At 40.0% G+C, this 24,828-nt stretch overlaps 2 protein-coding genes across 5 annotated transcripts in view; both read left to right on the forward strand.

The window, feature by feature from the left end:
- Positions 1 to 16,227, forward strand: part of LOC127942115 (myosin-9-like) — a 43,464-nt gene extending 27,237 nt beyond the window's left edge. For all 4 annotated transcript variants that reach the window (XM_052537699.1, XM_052537714.1, XM_052537724.1 and 1 more), the window contains 25 exons: positions 98 to 285; positions 2,114 to 2,235; positions 2,402 to 2,471; positions 2,553 to 2,713; positions 4,650 to 4,758; positions 4,848 to 4,979; positions 5,175 to 5,519; positions 5,599 to 5,722; positions 6,796 to 6,967; positions 7,048 to 7,260; positions 8,237 to 8,381; positions 8,469 to 8,675; positions 8,759 to 8,863; positions 8,941 to 9,093; positions 9,173 to 9,421; positions 9,756 to 9,968; positions 10,061 to 10,273; positions 11,241 to 11,402; positions 11,834 to 11,962; positions 12,065 to 12,153; positions 12,856 to 12,979; positions 13,055 to 13,263; positions 13,366 to 13,474; positions 13,549 to 13,721; positions 14,883 to 16,227. In XM_052537699.1, coding sequence (XP_052393659.1) covers positions 98 to 285; positions 2,114 to 2,235; positions 2,402 to 2,471; positions 2,553 to 2,713; positions 4,650 to 4,758; positions 4,848 to 4,979; positions 5,175 to 5,519; positions 5,599 to 5,722; positions 6,796 to 6,967; positions 7,048 to 7,260; positions 8,237 to 8,381; positions 8,469 to 8,675; positions 8,759 to 8,863; positions 8,941 to 9,093; positions 9,173 to 9,421; positions 9,756 to 9,968; positions 10,061 to 10,273; positions 11,241 to 11,402; positions 11,834 to 11,962; positions 12,065 to 12,153; positions 12,856 to 12,979; positions 13,055 to 13,263; positions 13,366 to 13,474; positions 13,549 to 13,721; positions 14,883 to 14,991 — 4,025 coding nt within the window. In that variant the 3' untranslated portion in view covers positions 14,992 to 16,227. The remainder of the gene's footprint in view (positions 1 to 97; positions 286 to 2,113; positions 2,236 to 2,401; positions 2,472 to 2,552; positions 2,714 to 4,649; positions 4,759 to 4,847; positions 4,980 to 5,174; positions 5,520 to 5,598; positions 5,723 to 6,795; positions 6,968 to 7,047; positions 7,261 to 8,236; positions 8,382 to 8,468; positions 8,676 to 8,758; positions 8,864 to 8,940; positions 9,094 to 9,172; positions 9,422 to 9,755; positions 9,969 to 10,060; positions 10,274 to 11,240; positions 11,403 to 11,833; positions 11,963 to 12,064; positions 12,154 to 12,855; positions 12,980 to 13,054; positions 13,264 to 13,365; positions 13,475 to 13,548; positions 13,722 to 14,882) is intronic.
- Positions 16,228 to 19,477: 3,250 nt separating this feature from the next.
- slc25a38a (solute carrier family 25 member 38a) lies at positions 19,478 to 24,606 on the forward strand. Its single transcript, XM_052537946.1, has 8 exons — positions 19,478 to 19,636; positions 19,830 to 19,895; positions 21,466 to 21,590; positions 21,662 to 21,746; positions 21,829 to 22,008; positions 22,326 to 22,494; positions 23,006 to 23,172; positions 23,784 to 24,606. The coding sequence occupies exons 2-8, from the start codon at positions 19,881 to 19,883 to the stop codon at positions 23,904 to 23,906; spliced, it is 864 nt and encodes a 287-aa protein (XP_052393906.1). The 5' UTR covers positions 19,478 to 19,636; positions 19,830 to 19,880; the 3' UTR covers positions 23,907 to 24,606.
- The last annotated feature ends 222 nt before the right edge of the window (positions 24,607 to 24,828 follow it).

Genomic DNA, 24,828 nt, shown 5'->3' on the forward strand with positions numbered 1-24,828 from the left:
TGGGTAGTTTTCACATCATGACCAGACTGCATGCCTGAGATCAATCCCTTACAGCATGGTAACTGTCGGTCTCTCTGTGTGTGTGTCTGTCTCTCAGTGGACCGTATCGTGGGTCTGGATAAGGTGGCCGGCATGTCTGAGCTGCCGGGTGCATTTAAGACCCGTAAGGGAATGTTCCGGACAGTCGGGCAGCTCTATAAGGAGCAGCTGTCAAAACTCATGGCCACGCTCAGAAACACCAACCCCAACTTTGTTCGCTGCATCATTCCCAACCATGAGAAAAAGGTATTAACTGTTCGGCATACTGGAATAAATGATGTGTTCCTAGCATAGCATTCACACCAACAACGATAACTATATAACTAGATAGTAAGCTATAAAGATTACTGTGTTAGCGTCCATGCCAAGAACAATACCTGTAAAGATCACAATAACGATAACAATATTAATGTCCACACCAAGTACGATATCTTTAAAGATTGCTGTAACGATAACAGCATTAATGTCCACACCAAGTTCGATATCTGTAAAGATCGCTGAAACGATAACCGTATTAATGTCCACACCAAGTTCGATATCTGTAAAGATCGCTGAAACGATAACCGTATTAATGTCCACACCAAGTTCGATATCTGTAAAGATCGCTGAAACGATAACGTATTAATGTCCACACCAAGTTCGATATCTGTAAAGATCGCTGAAACGATAACCGTATTAATGTCCACACCAAGTTCGATATCTGTAAAGATCGCTGAAACGATAACCGTATTAATGTCCACACCAAGTTCGATATCTGTAAAGATCGCTGAAACGATAACCGTATTAATGTCCACACCAAGTTCGATATCTGTAAAGATCGCTGAAACGATAACCGTATTAATGTCCACACCAAGTTCGATATCTGTAAAGATCGCTGAAACGATAACGTATTAATGTCCACACCAAGTTCGATATCTGTAAAGATCGCTGAAACGATAACCGTATTAATGTCCACACCAAGTTCGATATCTGTAAAGATCGCTGAAACGATAACCGTATTAATGTCCACACCAAGTTCGATATCTGTAAAGATCGCTGAAACGATAACCGTATTAATGTCCACACCAAGTTCGATATCTGTAAAGATCGCTGAAACGATAACCGTATTAATGTCCACACCAAGTTCGATATCTGTAAAGATCGCTGAAACGATAACCGTATTAATGTCCACACCAAGTTCGATATCTGTAAAGATCGCTGAAACGATAACCGTATTAATGTCCACACCAAGTTCGATATCTGTAAAGATCGCTGAAACGATAACCGTATTAATGTCCACACCAAGTTCGATATCTGTAAAGATCGCTGAAACGATAACCGTATTAATGTCCACACCAAATTCGATATCTGTAAAGATCGCTGTAACGATAACCGTATTAATGTCCACACCAAGTTCGATATCTGTAAAGATCGCTGTAACGATAACCGTATTTATGTCCACACCAAGTTCGATATCTGTAAAGATCGCTGTAACGATAACCGTATTAATGTCCACACCAAGTTCGATATCTGTAAAGATCGCTGAAACGATAACCGTATTAATGTCCACACCAAGTTCGATATCTGTAAAGATCGCTGAAACGATAACCGTATTAATGTCCACACCAAATTCGATATCTGTAAAGATCGCTGTAACGATAACCGTATTAATGTCCACACCAAGTTCGATATCTGTAAAGATCGCTGTAACGATAACCGTATTTATGTCCACACCAAGTTCGATATCTGTAAAGGTCGCTGAAACGATAACCGTATTAATGTCCACACCAAATTCGATATCTGTAAAGATCGCTGTAACGATAACAGTATTAATGTCCACACCAAGTTCGATATCTGTAAAGATCGCTGTAACGATAACACTAAAACCATAGTTTTACTCACTCTTATAATGTTAACTATATTAGCGTTCACAATAACATACAGTAACTATAAATTAAATTAAGTTCAAAGAACTTTATTCATCCCAGGGGGAAATTGCATACATGTTACAATGAAAGAAAGAAATGAAAGAAAATGTAAAAAAAAAAAAAAAAAAAACATATATCAATATTCATCGTGTCTCTGTCCATCTCAGGCTGGTAAGTTGGAGCCTCAACTGGTTCTGGATCAGCTCCGGTGTAACGGTGTGCTGGAGGGAATCCGTATCTGCAGACAGGGATTCCCCAACCGCATCGTCTTCCAGGAGTTCAGACAGAGGTTCGCTGCTTTTTTCTGAATGCAATTAGTTCTTCAGAATAAACTCCTTAATTGTTCCTCTTAAGAATCTTATTCTCTTAGCATCTGAGATTTAGTTCTCACTAATTCTAGACCTGATTGTGTGTTTTTAATTGATTTTAACAGTGGTTTGTGTTTTTTTGCTCAGGTATGAAATCCTCACGCCCAACTCCATTCCCAAAGGCTTTATGGATGGCAAACAGGCTTGCGTGCTGATGGTGAGACCAGTTTAACTGTTAAATAAGCTGGGTTAAAGTCATCTGGTGTTACTTCATTAAGTGTCCTAAACTGTGTGTCAGATCAAAGCGCTGGAGCTGGATCCAAACCTGTACCGGATCGGACAGAGCAAAGTGTTTTTCCGTGCTGGAGTTCTGGCTCACCTGGAGGAGGAGCGTGATATGAAGATCACCGACGTCATCATTAACTTCCAGGCCTGGTGTCGTGGATACGTCGCCCGCAAGTGAGCATCAATATTATATATAATAGATTTTAACAATGAGAGACTGACGTCAAACTGCTGATGTCAAAATAACACTCATTTTAAACAATATTCACTCAACATATAAAACAGAACTAAATGAGTTATTGCTAGTCTGACACAGTTGATATTAGTTGAAGGAACATTGCTATGTGGCTCTTAGCTCATTTCTAGGAGGTTCTAGGTGGTAACTAGGGTATTGCTATGTGGTTCTTAGCCAGTTTCTGTCTATGGTGTTCTTAGCCAGTTTATCGGGTTTATTGGTTAAGAGGGTGTTTCGATATTGTTCTTTTTGTTTATTGTATATAATTTATGCTAGGGTGTTGCAATGTGTCTCTTAGCCAGTTTCTAGGGTGTTCTTAGCCAGTTTATTGGGTTTAGTGGTTACTAGGGTGTCGTTATATTGTTCTTAACCAATTTATTTGGTCTGGAGGTTACTAATCTGTTCCTATGTGTCTCTTAACCAGTTTCTAGGGTGTTCTTAGCCAGTGTATGTGTTTTTATTGGTCACTAGGGTGTTGCTATATTGTTCTTAGCCCATTTCTAGGGTGTTGTTAGCTAGTTTATTGGGATAAGTAGTAACTAGGGTGTTGCAATGTGGTTCTTAGCCCGTTTATTGGGATTAGTGGTTACTAGGGTGTTGCTATATGGTTCTTAGCCAGTTTATTGGAATGAGTGATTACTAGGGCGTTGCTATGTGGTTCTTAGCCAGTTTATTGGGATTAGTGGTTACTAGGGCGTTGCTATGTGGTTCTTAGCCAATTTATTGGGATTAGTGGTTACTAGGGCGTTGCTATGTGGTTCTTAGTCAGTTTATTGGGATTAGTGGTTACTTGGGCGTTGCTATGTGGTTCTTAGTCAGTTTATTGGGATTAGTGGTTACTAGGGCGTTGCTATGTGGTTCTTAGTCAGTTTATTGGGATTAGTGGTTACTAGGGCGTTGCTATGTGGTTCTTAGCCAATTTATTGGGATTAGTGGTTACTAGGGCGTTGCTATGTGGTTCTTAGCCAGTTTATTGGGATTAGTGGTTACTAGGGCGTTGCTATGTGGTTCTTAGCCAGTTTATTGAGATTAGTGGTTACTAGGGCGTTGTTATGTGGTTCTTAGCCAGTTTATTGGGATTAGTGGTTACTAGGGCGTTGCTATGTGGTTCTTAGCCAGTTTATTGGGATTAGTGGTTACTAGGGCGTTGCTATGTGGTTCTTGGCCAGTTTATTGGGATTAGTGGTTACTAGGGCATTGTTATATTGTTCTTAACCAATTTATTTGGTCTGGAGGTTACTAGGGTGTTCCTATGTGTCTCTTAACCAGTTTCTAGGGTGTTCTTAGCCAGTGTATTTGTGTTCATTGGTCACTAGGGTGTTGCTATATTGTTCTTAGCCCGTTTCTAGGGTGTTGTTAGCTAGTTTACTGGGATTAGTGGTTACTAGGGCGTTGTTATGTGGTTCTTAGCCAGTTTATTGGGTTTAGTGGTTACTAGGGCGTTGTTATTTGGTTCTTAGCCAGTTTATTGGGTGTTCTTAGCCAGTGTATTTGTGTTTATTGGTCACTAGGGTGTTGCTATATTGTTCTTAGCCCGTTTCTAGGGTGTTGTTAGCTAGTCTACTGGGATTAGTGGTTACTAGAGTTTCGCTATGTGGTTCTTAGCCAGTTTATTGGGATTAGTGGTTAAAAGGGCGTTACTATGTGGTTCTTGGCCAGTTTATTGGATTTAGTTGTTGCTAGGGTGATGTTATGTAGTTCTAGCCAGTTTCTAGGGTGTTCAGGTGGATGTTAGGGTGCTACTATGGAATTGAAGTGATTCCTAGAGGACAGAGTGTATATAAAAAGACTCTAGATGTACACATGCACTGAAGTCCACAGAAGCCCAGTACCTCTGTCCTGTGGTGTGTAACGGGGTGTGTGTTTGTCATCTAGGGCGTTCGCTAAGAGGCAGCAGCAGCTGACGGCCATGAGGGTGATCCAGAGGAACTGCGCTGCGTATCTGAAGCTCAGGAACTGGCAGTGGTGGAGACTCTTCACTAAGGTTCACAAGCACACACATACATGTTCAGATGAGCTGTTATTCTTGAGGTGTGTTCGGTGCTGAGGCCGCGTGTGTCGTGTGTGTTTCAGGTGAAGCCGCTGCTGCAGGTGAGCCGACAGGAAGAGGAGATGCAGGCCAAAGACGAGGAGCTCAACAAGGTTCGGGAGAAGCAGATGGTGGCCGAACAGCAGCTGAAGGAGATGGAGGTCAAACAGCATCAGGTAATGTTTCACATTAATTATATGTTGTGAAGTATACATACAAAATGAAATATTGTTACTTTATTTTATTGTATTTGTTAATTATTACAGATTATAACATTACCAATTCTGTTTGTTTTGGGGGTTTATCGTGGACACTAAGACACAATGCCGTTCCAGTGGGAAAGTTAATGCTGTGATTGTTCCTCTCTTTAGCTGAACATGGAGAAAATGGCTCTTCAGGAGCAGCTGCAGGCGGAGATGGATCTGTGCGCCGAGGCCGATGAGATGAGGAACCGCCTGGTGGCCAAGAAACAGGAGCTGGAGGAGATCCTGCATGACCTGGAGGCCCGCGTGGAGGAGGAGGAGGAGCGAGCCAATCACCTGCAGGTGGAGAAGAAGAAGATGCAGCAGAACATCGCCGACCTGGAGCAGCAGCTGGACGAGGAGGAGGCGGCGCGCCAGAAGCTGCAGCTGGAGAAGGTCACGCTGGAGGCCAAACTCAAGAAGACCGAAGAGGACGTGATGGTGCTGGACGACCAGAACAACAAACTCTCCAAGGTCTGTCTGCAGGGGCCACTGTTCTGAGGTTTGGTTTAAACGCTGGCTGTTGTTCCTCACTGTTCGTGTGCTGGTGCAGGAGAAGAAACTCATGGAAGAACGGATCGCTGAGTTCACCACGAACCTGGCCGAGGAGGAGGAGAAGTCCAAGAGTCTGCAGAAGCTCAAGAACAAACACGAGGCCATGATCACCGACCTGGAGGGTGAGCAAATACACCTTACGCTGTAGAGCATCAGGTCAATACAGTCATCAGTGATCATGTATAGCTCATTTAACAGATGCTTTTATCCACATGAGAAATGGTACAAAGCAGTGCATTTTAAAATATAGGAAAATGTGTCTAAATCATAATGTGTAAGTCATATTATAATATGCCTAATTTATACATTTAAATATAGAAAAATGTAACATTTATTTTATGTAGTAATTGGCAAATATAGCATGTAATGAAATATTCATGTCATGGTAATTACACGAATAAGTAAATAGTTCATGTTTAATTAATGTACAGTTCATGATATTCGATGTAAAATATGCAAAATATAGCATTCATAACTTTAGTTATATGTAGAATTATATATGAAGTATAATATTAATGAAATATAGCATAATATCTGTTAATGTAAATGATTCGTAATATGCATTTCACATAAAATATGGTAAATCTGTAACTTTTGTAAAATAGAGAATTTATTATGCAAGTATATTTACATATACAAATATAGAATAACATATAATTATATAAATATAATATGTGTAATACATGTAAAATATGCAAAATCTAGCATAATATATAGACTTAATTTAAAATATCTACATTTTGTAAAGTATACAGTTATATATGAATTTACATAATGTGAAAATAAGTGTAAAATCTAGGGTTATATAGTTTGTGTATGCATATTTGTGTGTAGATAGATAGCATAATATGTATAATGTATTGTAAATTTATATTAAAATATATATATATAATTTCTATGTGTGTTCATATACAGTATATTTTGTATACATATTTATATAGTTAGTGTAAAAATGTCTTTATTATGATTCTGATGCCTAAGATTATAATGAATTTAAATTAATGTTTTAATGATTTCTTTAATCATGTAAATGTAGTTTGCCTCTGTATGGAGCCCAGAGGGTGTAATGGTTGGATGTTCGGATGGGTTTTTAACTCATTAATAGTGTGTGTGAACTCAAATCCACTGGAAGGACTGGTTGTTGACATCAGTAAATCTAGGAAGGCTCAGTAAATTATATGTCCTGTCTCATCAGACCGTCTGCGTCGCGAGGAGAAGCAGCGTCAGGAGCTGGAGAAGAACCGCAGGAAGCTGGAGGGCGACTCTACAGAGCTGCACGACCAGATCGCAGAGCTGCAGGCTCAGATCGCCGAACTACGCGCACAGCTCGCTAAAAAAGAGGAGGAGCTACAGGAGGCGCTCGCCAGGTGAGACGCACGGTGTCCAATCACAGCCGAGCATCACTAATGAGGCGTCAGAGCTCCTGAGTGACTGTGTTTCCCGTCAGGATCGAGGAGGAGGCGGCTCAGAAGAATCTGGCGCAGAAGAAGATCCGGGAGCTGGAGGCTCAGCTGAGCGAGCTTCAGGAGGATCTGGAGCTGGAGCGAGCGGCTCGAGCCAAGGCCGAGAAACACCGGAGAGACCTGGGAGAAGAGCTGGAGGCGCTGAAGACGGAGCTGGAGGACACACTCGACTCCACCGCCGCGCAGCAGGAGCTCAGGTCTGTGATTATAAGATCTTCACCTCATGTCTGCGTCATTTACAGCGTCTCAGGGGTTTGTGATGAGAAGCTCTTATGAACCTGAGGTGTAAAGGTGTCCCTGCTGTCAAAATATAAAAGTTTGAGAGGTTTGACACAAGAAGGTGGAAGAAATAAACACATAAATATCAGTATTTTTACTATTATCATTATTAAATCATAACAATATTATTATTATTTTTTTCTTCTAGATATTCATTTTTTTACATTTTATAAAGTTACATTACATTTTTTTTAATTTTTTTACGTTGAAACAATCATGTAAAACATAATTTAAGTATTTATTAATATTATTATTATTTGTATTAAATTACTATTTTATTAGATATTAATTTAACAACATGATTGTTGCCAATTTTATAATTATAGATAAAATAATAAAACCGCTATTAAAATAACTATTATAATAATTTTATTATATTTTATTTTATTAGGTATTATTTATTATTTAACAGTACAATTGCATTACAGTTTATTTTTATGATTAGGTTTAAAATAATAATATAAAAATAATTGTAATAAGAACAATAATTTAATTTCATAATTTTTATTTTATTTTGTTAAATATTCTTTTTTATTTTTATTTTGTATTTACCGGTACAATTCTATTATAATTCTCCATTTAGGTCATTAGTTACAATTAAATAATATTAAAATATCAATTTATAAATTTGTGTTTATTTATTTTTATTATTAAAGTTTCATTTTAGCATTTTTTTTTAATGTATATGTTCATTTTTTTTTAACATTGCAATTGTACTACAGTTATTTTTTTTTAATAATTTTTATTACACTTAATTAATAGTGCTTTCTCTTTGTTGGTTCTTGTAAGGATTTAAGGTCCCTCAAAGGAGTCTGGTTGTTGTCTGGATGTTTCAGCAGCAGCAGTATCAGATGTTTATCACACAAACCCATCAGTTATATATCTCCTCCGCAGGACGAAGCGTGAGACTGAAGTGGCTCAGCTGAAGAAGACTCTGGAGGAAGAGGCTAAGGTTCATGAGCAGGTGGTGGCTGAGATGAGACAGAAGCACAGTCAGGCCTTCGACGAGCTCAACGAGCAGCTGGAGCAGGTCAAACGGGTACGAGACGCTCCCCTTCCCTCACACACACTGAAAACACTCACACCACGTGATCAGCAGCGTCACGCTCCGTCTCTCCGTCTCTAGAACAAGGTGTCGGTGGAGAAGACCAGACAGGCTCTGGAGTCGGAGAGGAACGAGCTGCAGATCGAGCTGAAGACGCTGATGCAGGGCAAAGGAGAGTCGGAGCAGCGCCGGAAGAAAGCGGAGACGCAGCTGCAGGAGCTACAGGTCAAACACGCCGAGAGCGAGCGCCAGCGCATCGAGTTCGCTGAGAAAGTCTCCAAGATGCAGGTGAGAGAACCACACAAGCCCTAGCTGCGCGATGAAGCGTTAGCATTAGCATTAGCGCTGACGGTGCTTCTGTCTCTTCTCAGGCGGAGCTGGATAACGTCAACGCTCTGCTGAGCGAAGCCGAAGGAAAGTCCATCAAAGCGGTGAAGGACTGTTCATCCGTCGAGTCGCAGCTGCAGGACGTCCAGGTACGTACGGTGGCCCGGGGGATTATGGGATGTGTGCGTGCCTGGCTCGCTCTCTGAACCTGACCGTGTCCTCACAGGAAGTGCTTCAGGAGGAGACGCGGCAGAAGCTAGCGCTGAACACACGTCTGCGTCAGCTGGAGGACGAGCAGAGCGGTCTGAGAGAGCAGCTGGAGGAAGAGGAGGAGGCCAAGAGGAACCTGGAGAAACAGATGAGCAGCATGCAGGCGCAGGTACACGAACACACGCAGAACACCTGTCCCGTTCACACGGAGACGTGTGCTGAGCGTCTGTCTGTCTGCTCTGCCGCAGCTGGCCGAGATGAAGAAGAAGGTGGAGCAGGAGGCCAGCTTCCTGGAGAGCTCCGAGGAGGCCAAGAAGCGCGTCCAGCGCGACCTGGAGGCCGTGACGCAGCGTCTGGACGAGAGAAACGCCGCCTTCGACAAGCTGGACAAGACCAAGACGCGCCTGCAGCAGGAGCTGGACGACATGCTGGTGGACCAGGACCACCTCCGACAGATCGTGTCCAACCTGGAGAAGAAGCAGAAGAAGTTCGACCAGGTGACCGCGAACGAGCATGAGCTTGATTTTTAAAAAACAAAGAATTTAGAGTTGGAAATGGCGTGAAATGACCATTATATCCAGCAGGTGGCAGCAGAGCACCACTCTTTAGCTCAACTGCCAAGGTTTTTTCATTCTGAAAAATTCTGACTCACAAAGTCTCATCTCATTTAAAAACTAATTAAACAAACAAGCCCAGACAGCTTAGAAGGGTTAATTATTTAAATACAAGCTAAGCTAATGGTATGATAATTCAATAATACTGTATAGATCTGCTCCTCTTGTGAATGTGAGTGTGTCTAATGGTGAACTCTCTGCGTGCTGCTGTCGTCAGATGCTGGCTGAGGAGAAGCTGATCTCTGCCCGTTACGCTGAGGAGCGTGACCGCGCCGAGGCCGAGGCCCGTGAGAAGGACACGCGTGTGTTAGCGCTGTCCCGCGAGCTGGAGACCCTCACGGAGCTGAAGGACGAGATGGACCGCACCAACAAACTGCTGCGCGCCGAGATGGAGGACCTGGTGTCCTCGAAAGACGACGTGGGCAAGAGCGTAAGACGCCTCGCTGTCCTCCGAGACGAGCCGGTCCGCTGAACGGCTGGAGGCTGACGCTGTGTGTGTGTGTGTGTGTGTGTGTGTCTCAGGTGCACGATCTGGAGAAGTCGAAGCGTGCGATGGAGCAGCAGCTGGAGGAGATGAAGACACAGCTGGAGGAGCTGGAGGACGAGCTGCAGGGCACTGAAGACGCCAAGCTACGTCTGGAGGTCAACATGCAGGCCATGAAGGCGCAGTACGAGAGAGACCTGCAGGGACGAGACGAGCTGGGAGAGGAGAAGAAGAGACAGCTGCTCAAACAGGTGCGAGCTGAGCACCAGACATCATGAAGACGCTGCCTACCGCCGCTATTCATCAGACTCGATATATATACAAATATAACCAGCTTTCATATATATATATATATATATATATATATATATGTATGTATGTCCAATCAATGTACCAATTAATCTATTATAATATAAGAAAAATATTTATATTTACTTTAGAAAAAGAAAAACCTGGCATGGGAATTTTCAGTTTACATTCTTATAATTTATACAGGATTTTATTATTTGTAAAATGATTCAGATATTTTGCTTTTTTAACTTAAAAATAAAAGTATATATACATACATACATACACACACATATATTCAACTAATAAAGGAAATACATTTCCAATGAATCGGTTATCTTATATAAAACTTTATTTATTTTATTGCTTTAGGAATGTCATTTTTATCTTAAAGCATTTAATTTTTTTTCATATATATATATATATATATATATATATATATATATATATACATTTATACTTTAAAAATCTAATTATTTTATATTGTTTAGGTCTACCTGATTATGTAAGGAAATACATTACCGATAAATCAGTTATCATATATAAAGATATTTCTTCATGTTTAATTTCATCGTTTATTTATTTATTTATTTTTTAATCAGATATTTTGAGTAAGAACTGTTTTAAAAAATAAAAAACATAAAAAATAATAATATTGGAATTATTTTTCCTTAAATTTTTCTTAGATTTTTTTTTTTTTTTTATTATGTCCGTATATTATCTGATTAATCAATGAAATAAACAATCAATTTATTACTTTAGCATATTTATATGCCGTTTTTTTTTTTTTCATTTAAACATATATCTATTTAATCAGACTAGATAAATCGGTGATCAAGTGTAATCTGTGCTCGAGCACTGCTGGGGTTATTACTGATGTTAATGATGTTATTATTCTCCTGTGTGTGTGTGTGTGTGTGTGTGTGTCAGGTGCGTGAGATGGAGATGGAGCTGGAGGACGAGCGTAAGCAGCGCACGCTGGCGATGGCGGCGAGGAAGAAGATGGAGCTGGACCTGAAGGAGCTGGAGGCTGCCATCGACCTGGCCAACAAGAACCGAGAAGAGGCGCTCAAACAGCTCAAGAAAGTGCAGGTTCGTCTCTCACACCAGGAGCTTGTGGAGTAACCGATGTCATGATACACAACATCACTTAATAAAGCAATGATGTCCCAATAAGCCCTCGCGTCGTACCTAACAAACACCCCTCAGCTGTTATACATTCACTGTAAACCACAGCTTCACAGGGGTTACTGCTGTTATAAAACTGTTATTGCATACATGTAGTAAAGTTCCAGTAAATAAAGCAGAGCAAGTAAAGTGTAATGATATTAATAAAAACAGTGTAGTTCTGCAGAATCAGCTGGGGTTCTGTGGTTGCCGAGCAACACACGGAAGTAAACAAAGGTGTATGATTCGAACGTGGCTCAGCCAATCAGAATCAAGGACTGAACTCTGCTCCAGGAGCGCTTGCTTCTGTGTCCTGATCAGAGCTGTGTGTGTGTGTGTGTGTGCGCGCGCTCCAGGCTCAGATGAAGGACCTGCTGCGGGAGCTGGAGGACACACGTGTGTCCCGTGAGGAGATCCTGGCGCAGAGCAAAGAGAACGAGAAGAAGGTGAAGAGCATGGAGGCCGAGATGATCCAGCTGCAGGAGGTCAGTGTGTGTCTCTGTGTGTGTGTGTCCTGGAGAGCCGAGTCTGCCGTGGCTTATGTCTGACGAGTGTGTGTGTGTGTGTGTGTGTGTGTGTGTGTGCAGGAGCTGGCGGCGGCGGAGAGAGCCAAGAGACAAGCGCAGCAGGAGAGAGACGAGCTGCAGGACGAGATCAACAACCAGGCCAACAAAGGGTGAGTGACATCACACACACACACACACATTCATCTGACTGTTAGACATGAACAACACTGTGAAATACTGCCTCTTCAATCAAACCAAAAAGATTTCAGATTTTAAGGAGATACCTAGGGGAGCAATAAAATACCAAACATTTTTCCTTCCTTTTTTTGGAGGTTATCTCTTTTTACTATATGATTTCTCTAAAAGACATATATAATAAAATGCAACAGATTTTCAAAAAACTAATTACATTTTATATATATATATATATATATATATATTTATATATATATATATATTCAATTTCTCTAAATAAAAATAAAAAAAAAATTTAAATATTGACTTTTTTATGTGTATATTATAATAAAATAACAATAAAAAACACTTGAAGTGAATAGTTTTCACAATTTTTTATGTTATTTTTTATTTTATCTTATTAAATATGTATTAAAACTATTTTTAAAACAAAACAAAAATAAAATACTTTTCCTTAAAAAATAATTATTCTATGATTATTAAAAAATAATTACACAAGTCACAGTTTCGCACGAACAACTAAAAAAACAGTAGTTAAAACTGACAGATTTCTGCTGGCTGACACGCTGTGGTATACCGACCCATAATCCTTTGTCTGTCTGTCTGTGTCTGTGTGTCTGTGTCTGTGTGTCTGTGTCTGTCTGTGTGTGTGTGTGTGTGTGTGTGTCTGTGCTCAGGGCTCTGGGCTCGGAGGAGAGGAGGCGTCTGGAGGCGCGCATCGCTCAGCTGGAGGAGGAGCTTGAGGAGGAGCAGAACAACACCGAGCTGGTGAACGACCGGCTGAAGAGAGCCCTGCTGCAGGTCAGGAGCGCCACTGACCTCTGACCCCTGACCTCTGACCCCCACAGCACACTCACAGAGTCTCTCTGTCCACAGACGGACCAGATCAACGTGGAGCTGACGGCGGAGCGCAGCACCACCCAGCGTCTGGAGGGAGCGCGCTCACAGATGGAGCGCCAGAACAAAGAGCTGAAGCTCAAACTCACCGAGCTGGAGGGAGCCGTCAAGAGCAAATACAAGGCCTCCATCGCCGCCCTGGAGGCCAAGATCATCCAGCTGGAGGAGCAGCTCGACGTGGAGACCAAGTACAGCAACACACACACACACAACTCCGTCAACTTAAACATTCATGTCTCCAGATGTCAAATAATGTCCACGGTGTAAGTGATGATGATGTTTGTGTTCAGAGAGCGGCAGCAGGCCTCTAAACTGGTGCGTCGTGCGGAGAAGAAGCTGAAGGAGGTGATTCTGCAGGTGGACGACGAGAGACGCAACACAGAGCAGTATAAAGACCAGGTAATGCTCACCACAAGATGTGTGTTCAGGGTTCAGGTTCAGTGATGCTAACGTCTGTCTGTGATCGATTGCAGTCTGAGAAGCTGAACAGCCGCATGAAGCAGCTGAAGCGGCAGCTGGAGGAGGCCGAGGAGGAGGCGCAGAGAGCCAACGCCAACCGCAGGAAACTACAGCGAGAGCTGGAGGACGCCACCGAGTCTGCGGACGCCATGAACCGAGAGGTCAACAGCCTGAAGAGCAAACTCCGGTGCGTCACACATGCACCAGAACACTGCGGCTGATGCTCACCTGAAACATGACATTATTCACCGTTTCATCAGAAGTAGTGCACATTCACATCAGTGTCATTAAATAGAACTAAAATAACGGATTTAAAATAATAGCAAATAATAAACTATTTAAAAAATGATTAATTCATTTAGTTTGACTTTAAGTACTTAACTAAAATTTAATTTATAAAAAGTAAATAGATATATTAAAAATATATATTTCTTATTTTCGTTTAGAATTACGTTAAACTAAGTACTAAAATAAATTAAAATTCAATAAAATTAAAATTATGTCGATTTATGTAAAAACAAAATCTAATATTTTTAGTAGTTTAAGGAAAACCATAAAAAAATGGTGTTATCTGAAATAAAAGAAATTATAGCTCAATTTTGACATGGCTGCTAGAGCATGTTTGTAATTTTTGTTTTGTTCAGTCTAAAGCTGAAATTAAAATGACAAAACGTTTTTTTATGCATAGAAAAAATCTTAAGATATATTCGAATAATAACGTTATTTTGGAGATTAATTACTAAAATTAGCTATTCAATAAAACTGAAATTTTGTTTAAAAATTTAATAAAAAAACTGAATGGACATTAAAAAAAGTTATTTACCGTATTTTTCGGACTATAAGTCACAACTGAGTATAAGTCGCTTCAGTCCAAAAATACGTCACAACGACGAAAAAAAAAACATATGTCACACTGGACTATAATTCGCATTTATTTAGAACCAAGAACCAAGAGAAAACATTACCGTCTACACCCTCTCGCTGCAGGAGACGGTAATGTTTTCTTTTGGTTAATTTCTCTTGGTTCATGTCAAATTAATTTTGATAAATAAGTCGCACCTGACTATAAGTCGCAGGACCAGCCAAACTATGAAAAAAAGTGTGACTTATAGTCTGGAAAATACGGTATTTATTTGAAGTACTAAAGTAAGTACAACTAATAAAAATAACCAAAACAGATCTATTGTTTCATCAGTTTCTCTATACTTTCTATTTTTTCTAAATTGTTCTACTATTGTTCTGTTTTCCTATAATTCGGATTGATCGTAATTGAAGTGTGTTACCTCCCTGAGTCCTGCGTGTGATCAGATGTGTGTCTGTCATAGTAATAAGTGTGTTTTGTGTCCAGACGGGGCGATCTGCCCTTCACCATGCGCCGTATCGTCAGCCGCTCGGGAATCGAGAGCGATGAAGACCCGGAGGCCAAGAGCGAAACCCCCGAGCCCAAACCTGAGTGAAAGAAGCCGCACCGCAGCGTTCCCTCGCAAACACACAAGTCTCGGACAACAACATCCCTGAAAACTCAGAGATACCTTGTCTTTTTTTTTTGTTTTTCTTTTTTGGTTCTTATTTTAGTGCCATAGTGTATTCGCGCACACACACACACACACACACACACACACACTGGTTCTCCTGACAATCACACACAGCTTCTACTCACACAACGAGGACCAAATTTGTGTTTTCATATCATTGTCTAAAATACAAAAAGAGCGCAATGATATTTTTGTAAGGACACATTCCGTCAATTGTTGTCCCTAGTCCGGATCTATTTTTCTAAGTAAAAGGATTAAAAGATAGTAAAGAAGAGAACGTATTTGAAGGGGACCAAAGCAAAACTTGCTTTCTACAAAACTGTATTTCATTCATACGTTTTTATAATGGTATATGGATGAACATAGCGCTTGCTCTCTTGCACCTCTGCTGATGAATAAAATATATGATTGTGTTGAGAATTACTGATAATATATACACTCACACACAATAATGCATTTAGTAAAACAGACCAGCACAGAAAATATTAAAGATCCCCACGCCACCATATATGCACGTGAAATGTTTTTTGAGTAATAAAATTGACATGTTTTATCAGACTTTAGCGGCGGATTGAAGGAATAAAGAAGGAGTAGGCAAAGCACGAACTCATTTAGATATGGCACTATGCACTATCGCCTTAAACCTACTATTTGGATATTTTCTGATCCTCTGTTTCTTCCAGTATATGTGTCTTTATTGAAGTTCAGGGCATAATTGGTGGAGGGTTTCTCTCACGCACACACTGTAAACGCTGAGCACGGCTGGGCGGGAATCCTCTGTTTGGCGGGAGTTTTTTTAAATAACATGGAACGCCTCCATGGCTACCTCTGATGACGTGTAATACTCTGTGACGTCATAGTTGATTACTCCGCGATCTGTGCTCTCGTTAAGATCTAAAGAGAGCGAAGCTCGTGCTCGGTTTCTGCTTTTTTTCTGCTCACACTGCTGGGAAGTGAGAGAAATTGACTTATTGATTATGTATGGATAGGATAGATAGAGCATTTATCTCTCTCTCTCTCTCTCTCTCTCTCTCTCTCAATAATGACTTTGTGATTTTGTTATGTTCTCTCTCTGTCTGCAGCTCCTGAATGATATCTGGAGAGATTTATCATGAATCATTGGTATAATGATGCAATAAAATGGCTTTTTCAAAACCACTTTAGCAAGAGTTCTTGATTTGGTCTTGTTTTGTCCTGGTTTTTAGTTACAGTTAAAGACAAAATCACTAAATTCAGGCTTCTGGACCCTTCATTCATTCTCGATCACCGACGAATGTTTTTGTTTACCCCTAAATATTTATTAATAATCTTTCTGAAAGTCAAAACATACAGTATTGTTCAAAATAATAGCAGTACAATGTGACTAACCAGAATAATCAAGGTTTTTAGTATATTTTTTATTGCTACGTGGCAAACAAGTTACCAGTAGGTTCAGTAGATTGTCAGAAAACAAACAAGACCCAGCATTCATGATATGCACGCTCTTAAGGCTGTGCAATTGGGCAATTAGTTGAAAGGGGTGTGTTCAAAAAAATAGCAGTGTCTACCTTTGACTGTACAAACTCAAAACTATTTTGTACAAACTTTTTTTTTCTGGGATTTAGCAATCCTGTGAATCACTAAACTAATATTTAGTTGTATGACCACAGTTTTTTAAAACTGCTTGACATCTGGGTGGCATGGAGTCAACCAACTTGTGGCACCTCTCAGCTGTTATTCCACTCCATGATTCTTTAACAACATTCCACAATTCATTCACATTTCTTGGTTTTGCTTCAGAAACAGCATTTTTGATATCACCCCACAAGTTCTCAATTGGATTAAGGTCTGGAGATTGGGCTGGCCACTCCATAACATTAATTTTGTTGGTTTGGAACCAAGACTTTGCCCGTTTACTAGTGTGTTTTGGGTCATTGTCTTGTTGAAACAACCATTTCAAGGGCATGTCCTCTTCAGCATAGGGCAACATGACCTCTTCAAGTATTTTAACATATGCAAACTGATCCATGATCCCTGGTATGCGATAAATAGGCCCAACACCATAGTAGGAGAAACATGCCCATATCATGATGCTTGCACCTCCATGCTTCACTGTCTTCACTGTGTACTGTGGCTTGAATTCAGAGTTTGGGGGTCGTCTCACAAACTGCCTGTGGCCCTTGGACCCAAAAAGAACAATTTTACTCTCATCAGTCCACAAAATGTTCCTCCATTTCTCTTTAGGCCAGTTGATGTGTTCTTTGGCAAATTGTAACCTCTTCTGCACATGCCTTTTTTTTAACAGAGGGACTTTGCGGGGGATTCTTGAAAATAGATTAGCGTCACACAGACGTCTTCTAACTGTCACAGTACTTACAGGTAACTCCAGACTGTCTTTGGTCATCCTGGAGGTGATCATTGGCTGAGCCTTTGCCATTCTGGTTATTCTTCTATCCATTTTGATGGTTGTCTTCCGTTTTCTTCCACGTCTCTCTGGTTTTGCTCTCCATTTTAAGGCATTGGAGATCATTTTAGCTGAACAGCCTATCATTTTTTGCACCTCTTTATAGGTTTTCCCCTCTCTAATCAACTTTTTAATCAAAGTACGCTGTTCTTCTGAACAATGTCTTGAACGACCCATTTTCCTCAGCTTTCAAATGCATGTTCAACAAGTGTTGGCTTCATCCTTAAATAGGGGCCACCTGATTCACACCTGTTTCTTCACAAAATTGATGACCTCAGTGATTGAATGCCACACTGCTATTTTTTTGAACACACCCCTTTCAACTAATTCAACTAATTGCCCAATTGCACAGCCTTAAGAGCGTGCATATCATGAATGCTGGGTCTCATTTGTTTTCTGAGAATCTACTGAACCTACTGGTAACTTGTTTGCCACGTAGCAATAAAAAAATATACGAAAAACCTTGATTATTCTGGTTAGTCACATTGTACTGCTATTATTTTGAACAATACTGTATTTTCTCTTTCTCTTTTCATTATTTAGCCAATCAGAAAAAATAAAACCCCCGCGCCTCACAGTGTTGCTGGGCAGATTTTTTTATTTTATTTTGCAAAATAGGTTACGAAACATGTTTAATGTACAGAACGTAATTTTAATTAATATATATATATATATAAGTTATTTATATCAAGGGCGAAGGTTTGATTTTGATATTGGCAGGACATGGCAGTACTACTCCCAATATTTTCGCATATCTTACATGCCAACATACTCATAATTAATAATAAAAGCGCATATTCATTAGACAATAATTAATTGATTAGCCTATGTAAAACCAGCAGTAACCACTCTGTGCATCGCTTTATTTTAATATTAAATATGAATCGGACCAATGCTGATTCTGAAAGAAAACCTTCACGCGCATCTGATGCACAGCTAAACCGCGCGCTCTTCAGTGTTGGTTTTTATTTTGTGGATATTTCAGCTTTGTACGTTATACAACATATAAGTTAAAGAGGGTAAATTTGATCATTAAGTTAAACCGTGCACGTTTAAACACTGTCTTGTGTGTCTATATAAATAAATCAGATAAACAGCTTAATGTGCGTCCTTGAAAGAGCGAGGTTTTCTTGCGAATTTACTTAATCGCGTGACCTATTTAGATGCCTAGATTACAACAGTGGTAACACATATTTAATTGTTTGATCAAAAGTATTGCTTGCGACAATTTAGTAATCGGAGGATATTAAGGACATGTCATACGCCCTTGATTTATAATCACCATCAATTATGTTCAGCAATTTTAATGATTACTGATGTAAATGCTTTCTTTTACGAGTTTTTAGGAGAGTATCTCTACCTGTCCTGCAGAGTAAGTTATGCTCATGTATTGGTCAGTAATCTGTTTGAACAGTTACTGAGCTCCGCCGCGAGAGCGCGCACGTGACCGCGATGCCGCGCAACTGAAGCGCTCCAAAGCGGTGCTCTGAGCAGCTTTATCCGCGTCACACTGAAGCGAATCTAGTGCAGCCTTTCAATCTGTGTTACTGAGATACATACATATATATATATATATATATATATATATATATATATATATATATATATATATATATATATATATATATATATATATATTTATTTTTTATTTTTATTAGTTTATTTTATTTTGCGAGGCATAAATACTAAGCTTTGTTGTATGTCCTCATTCTCTATTCTCATTTATTCTCAGATTAATGCTTAATTCATTAATTCATTAAAATTGGGCTAATCTATTATTCTTAAAACTTCGGTTTAGAATTCTGCTTCAGACATATTGGATAAAATGTATTTTATACAGTTGCATTTATTATTTCTCAACCGTTATATTTTGTCACTGGTCTTGCAGGCGTTACAGTTGACCAATCAAATTGAGTTTACTGCGCACCTTGCTTCAGACCCCGCCCCTTTCTCTTGTACCTATCTGTGGAGCGCGTGCACAGCAGGACAGACAGCACCGCTTTACTGGACCAACTGGTTCTCACTTCACTTCTATTTATCTTCGTTCTTCTTTATTTTTCTTATTTTATTGGAAACATCATTTTCTGACACTGAATGATGCTCGTGAACACAGAGTAAGAAAAGGTGAGCGGATTTATTTAAGAGCAGTTTAAACTGTAGTTTATTTACACCTTACTATTTCTGTCTTGAGAAATTCAAAGCACGTGAACGTGCTCCTCACATGGGAAGCGCGCGCATAATGAGCGGCACCGTGCACACTGATAGTATAATGAACACTGCGTGACTGTGTGCGTGTGTGATATTCTGCTGTTTTCAGAAGCAGAGCAGTGCAGAAGAACACATTAACCGACTGATCATCTTAAACATCATGGAGTTCTCACCGGTAAGCTTCTGTGTGTTTGTGTTTTAACTGCTTTTGTAAACCTGTGTAACTTCCAGAAACAAGTTTTGACCCGCTAAACATATGTTTCTTATATAAGATCTATCTTTTAAAAAAAAGCGAGAGAGAAAATAAGTTATCCATAAATATGGCATTCGCGCTCAAAACTGCAGCGTTCTCTCGCGTATTGCGCGTTCCCGTTCGCCCTCGAGCACTGGAATATATTTTTTATCAAATCATCCTGTTTTTTTCCTGTTAAATGTTTATTTGATAGATTTTGTATTTATGTTGTTGTTTTTTAAAGATGTAAAAAAAAACTAACTATGTTATGTTTATGTTAGACACGGAGAAACTTCCATGTCTCTGTAGACTTACAACAATAGACTTCACGTTATACAACCCACCGCGCTCGGTACAGTAACCCACAAACACTAACTTATATGCGCCAGAATAGGCTTAACAATATGTAATCTAATATAATGCAAAATACAAATGGTTGATGAGGACATCAATTTAGTCGAAATGAAATTTCGTCTGTTGTGCAGTTTCCCTCTGAACTCTGACCTCTTGACTTGATCCGCTCACCTCAGCTTGCTCCATTTCTGCAGGTCATATATCAGTCGTGTTATCTGGTCAGTGATAGGGCAGTGTGAGCGCTAGTTACTGCGCTATATCTCGTGGTTTATAGTGTGTGTGTGATCATAGGTATCTATAGAAGTGTGATAACAGTCACGGGAATAAACTGTTGAAGATCTGAGCGGACTTTCTTCAGGTAGCTCGGTTATTTTGTGCTTCAAGCTCTCGCAGAAGCGAAGTGAAGCAGCCAATGAGGGGGCGGGCTTTAGCCGAGCCTCTTGTTTCCTGCGTTCTGATTGGTCCGTGTGAGGCAGGGCATCGGTAAACATTCGGTTGTCATGGCGCTGGTCAAAAGAGGCGGGGCTGAGCGAACTCCCTCAGATGAGAAACTTCAGTTAAAGTCCAGCAGAAGACGAACTTTACTTCACACTCATTAACTTACGAGATCAGATCATTTATCAGGGTTTATATGAGGGCCAAAACAATTTTTTTTGGTTATTTTAGTATCGATATACAAATACAGTTTTTATTAATATTTTCCTTTTTAATTTTAGTATTTACCAATTGTTTTGTTGTGTTTTTATTCGTTTTTTAATGTTTTATTTTGATTTCAGTTTGTTATTTCAGTAATTCAGCACTTAATTTAATAAAATGTAGCTGTTGAAAAATGAGAAAATTTGCCTTGGCCATTAGATGAAATAAAACAAACTATAAGTTTCATATGGAATTTATTATAAGTAAGTAATTTTAATCTTTTTTTTTTTTCAGTTAATGTTTTAGGAATATAACCAAAAATATTATTTTACAGCTTGAGTTGTATTTTTAACCCTGTTTTGTAAACACAAATTTGATTCAAAGCATTGTGATCCATCTACGATCATTTTAAATATCAGCTGTGATTGAAGCAGCTGCTGACTGACTGTAGTTAGTGTTTAATGTGTGTAACTGTACCCATGTGACTCCTATATGAGCGGTTTCTCTCCTGTGTGTGATTGAGGCTCATCCGGCGGTGAAGGCCTTCATGTGTGGCTCTCTGAGCGGGATGTGCTCCACGCTGCTCTTCCAGCCTCTGGACCTGGTGAAGACTCGTCTGCAGACGCTACAGAGCGGCGTCCAGCCCGGGTCAGTACACACACGGGCCCAGCTCTCAGTCCGGCTGGATGAGTGTTAATGAACCGTCTTCTGCTCCTCAGGTCGGGTCGTGTCGGCATGCTCGCCGTGTTTGTGAGTGTCCTGCGCACAGAGAAGCTCCTGGGACTGTGGAGAGGCGTTTCTCCTGTGAGGATCACTCCTGATTTGCTATGAAAGCTCTGTTGTGTTTGTGTGTGCATGGTTATATTCTGTATTTCTGTCTCCGCAGTCGTTTGTGCGCTGTATTCCAGGAGTCGGAATCTACTTCAGCACATATTTCACTCTTAAGCAGCGGTTTTTCGTTGACGGGGCCCCGGGGCCTTTACAGGCCGCACTGCTGGGGGCCGGAGCCAGATGTGTGGCAGGCGTCTGCATGCTGCCCGTCACCGTCATCAAAACACGATTTGAGGTGTGTGTGTGTGAATACATTTGGGTTTTTGAAAGAAATCTATACTTCTGTTCATTAAGAATGCGTTAAATTCTTTTATGCTGTTATTTTAACTTTTCTACTCCGAAAAAGATTATGCATTTAATGCAGCTTTGATCACAGAAATAAATTACATTTCACAACATATTTAAATAGGAAACAGTTATTTTAGATTGTAATAATATTCTTACATTTTACTGTATTTTTGATCAAATGTAGATTTGATGAGGTTCTTTCACAAACAGCTTACAAACCCTCTGTACACACACTGTGTAACGCGGCGTATGTGTGTGTTTCAGAGCGGCCGCTATAAGTACAGCAGTGTGTTTGGAGCGCTGCAGTGTGTGTGTCGGACCGAGGGAGCGAAGACTTTGTTCTCGGGTCTGACTGCTACACTGCTCCGAGACGCACCATTCTCTGGGATATACGTCATGATCTACAGCCAGGCCAAGTACACACTGCCACGAGGTGTGTGTGAGAATATACTGCATGCACTTCTGCTTGAAATGTGCATGTGATCAAAATAGGATTTCAGCACTCCAGATGGTTCATTTAATGAGGAAAAGAGTCCTTTACTGGTGAATGTAATATTTCTTGGGGAATGCAACATTTTTCTAAGTGTTAGTTAAGTTTCTTAGAAGAATGCTAAAGATTTATATGAAAAATTTCAAGATTGAGTTTCTTGGAGGGATGCAAATGTTTTATGAGCAAACAAAAGTGGACACATAAAGTTTCTCAGAGGAACAAAATTATGTAAGCGAGCAACACATTTCTGAGGGCGATGCAAACATAAGAGTTTTTCCTTCAAATCTCTTTTTGTCCATCACCATATTTGATGAGACATCAGGAATATTGCTCTTGGTCTAGAAATGCTTCTTCATAAGAGATGAGCAGCCGTTGAGTGGCTCAGAGATGAAGTGAGAGGTTGAACAGCCGTGTGGATCAGACTGTACTGATTCTCTCTCTCTCTCTGTTTCAGAGATCAGTCAGTCGTCTTACGCTCCACTAGCAAACTTCAGCTGCGGGGTCCTGGCTGGCGTCCTGGCCTCCGTCGTGACCCAGCCAGCAGATGTGGTGAAAACTCACATTCAAGTGAGTCCAGACATCTTCAGCAGGACATCAGACGTGGTGCAGTTCATTTACAAGGTAACAGAGACCCTGATGTGACCCTCTCTGCTGCTTTAGACTAGCTCTCTAATAAAGCCAGAAGCAGCACAGCTCGACTAATCAGATCAGACACACAACTATTTGTTTTATAATGCTACTGTATTGAGTGAAAAATCATATTTAAGGCCTGTTCACACCAAGATAACAATACTAGCGTCCACACCAGCGAGCAATACCATGAGTGCACATGTGTCTGCCGCTTTAAATTCTCCAGCAGCTTGTGATATCAGGATTGATTCTGATTGGCTGTCAATGTGTAACAGTTTTGATTCCGTTTGAATCAGCATTCTGTTAAATTCCTCAGATTCCAAAAATTTTAAAAAAGTCTCCAAGATTCCATTTGGAACTCTTTGAAATGAGATTTATAAGTGAATGATTTGTCATCCACATATTTAATCTGATTAGACTAACCTGCAATGTTATAGCTAGCAAAAACCACAACTAAAACTATTCTGAAACATCATTTACTGAACTAAAACTAAATATAAACATTTGATTAAACAAACTAAATGGGAACTAGAAATGTTTCCAGAACTCTCAGAATCTTTACAAACAAATAAAACTGTAATTTGAATGTGTTTGTGTGTCAGGAGCACGGTTTGGTGGGGTTCTTCCGCGGCGCGGTTCCTCGCTCGCTCAGGAGGACCATGATAGCGGCGATGGCGTGGACGGTGTACGAGCAGCTGATGGCTCAGATGGGCCTCAGATCCTGAGATCTTCACACGGGACGTCCCGAGTTTCAGTGTGGGACGCATCACACAATCTGAACTGACTGTGATCCACGTTTGAGTTTCAATGAAAACACGTGTCAACTTTAAAATGCACTTTAATACGTCCGCTCGGCTTCTCTGGTCTGTTTATGAGTAAATAATGCTTAGTATTTATGAATGTGCACTTAATGAGAGACTTTAAGACATATGTTTGCTTTTATAGTCTATATATTATATTGTTTTAGCAGAAAGAAGTGCTAACCTCATCCAGAATAATACGTTTGTTTTGTTGAAATTTAGATATGGTTATGACTGACAGGGTATCTTTACGTGTTGTGCAGCCAAATAAAACACAGGAGAAACAGCCAGCCAGTGTTTTCTGATCTAATTGAGGGTCATCAGCCCAAGTGAAGACCGTCTGAATGAAGGGAGCAGATAAGAGCGATGACCTCCAGCCTCTTACGCAAAACCCTCTCAGAGAGTCAGAGGAGAGTACACAAACTATTACATGTGACATGCTGAAATCTGTACAGCTTTACATGTGTTTGTTTGACATGTTCTGCAGCCGATTGCAACAGAGAAACGCTTTAATAAATACTCAGCAAAACTACTGCCGTTTCCATCATTCATACTGTTGCTACTTGAGTGTATTATGTTTCTGATATAATAAAACATAAAAAATAAAAAAAAACTTTTTCAAGCATTTTTCTTAGTTGTGAGTTTCAAAGCAGCTTAACTTGCACAGACTATGATTCCCCCAAATAACATATTCACTATAATAAATACAATATTTTAATTTGGAATTTTTGTCATTTTTAGATAATTATTGACTATATTAATAGCAAATAAATGCATTCAGAATATGCATGTTAATTTAGTAAATTGAAATAATTTAATACAACTTTTCTGTAATTTAAAAAAAATC

This window comes from Carassius gibelio, chromosome A3 (assembly GCF_023724105.1).
Source record: "Carassius gibelio isolate Cgi1373 ecotype wild population from Czech Republic chromosome A3, carGib1.2-hapl.c, whole genome shotgun sequence".
Lineage (NCBI taxonomy): Eukaryota > Metazoa > Chordata > Actinopteri > Cypriniformes > Cyprinidae > Carassius > Carassius gibelio.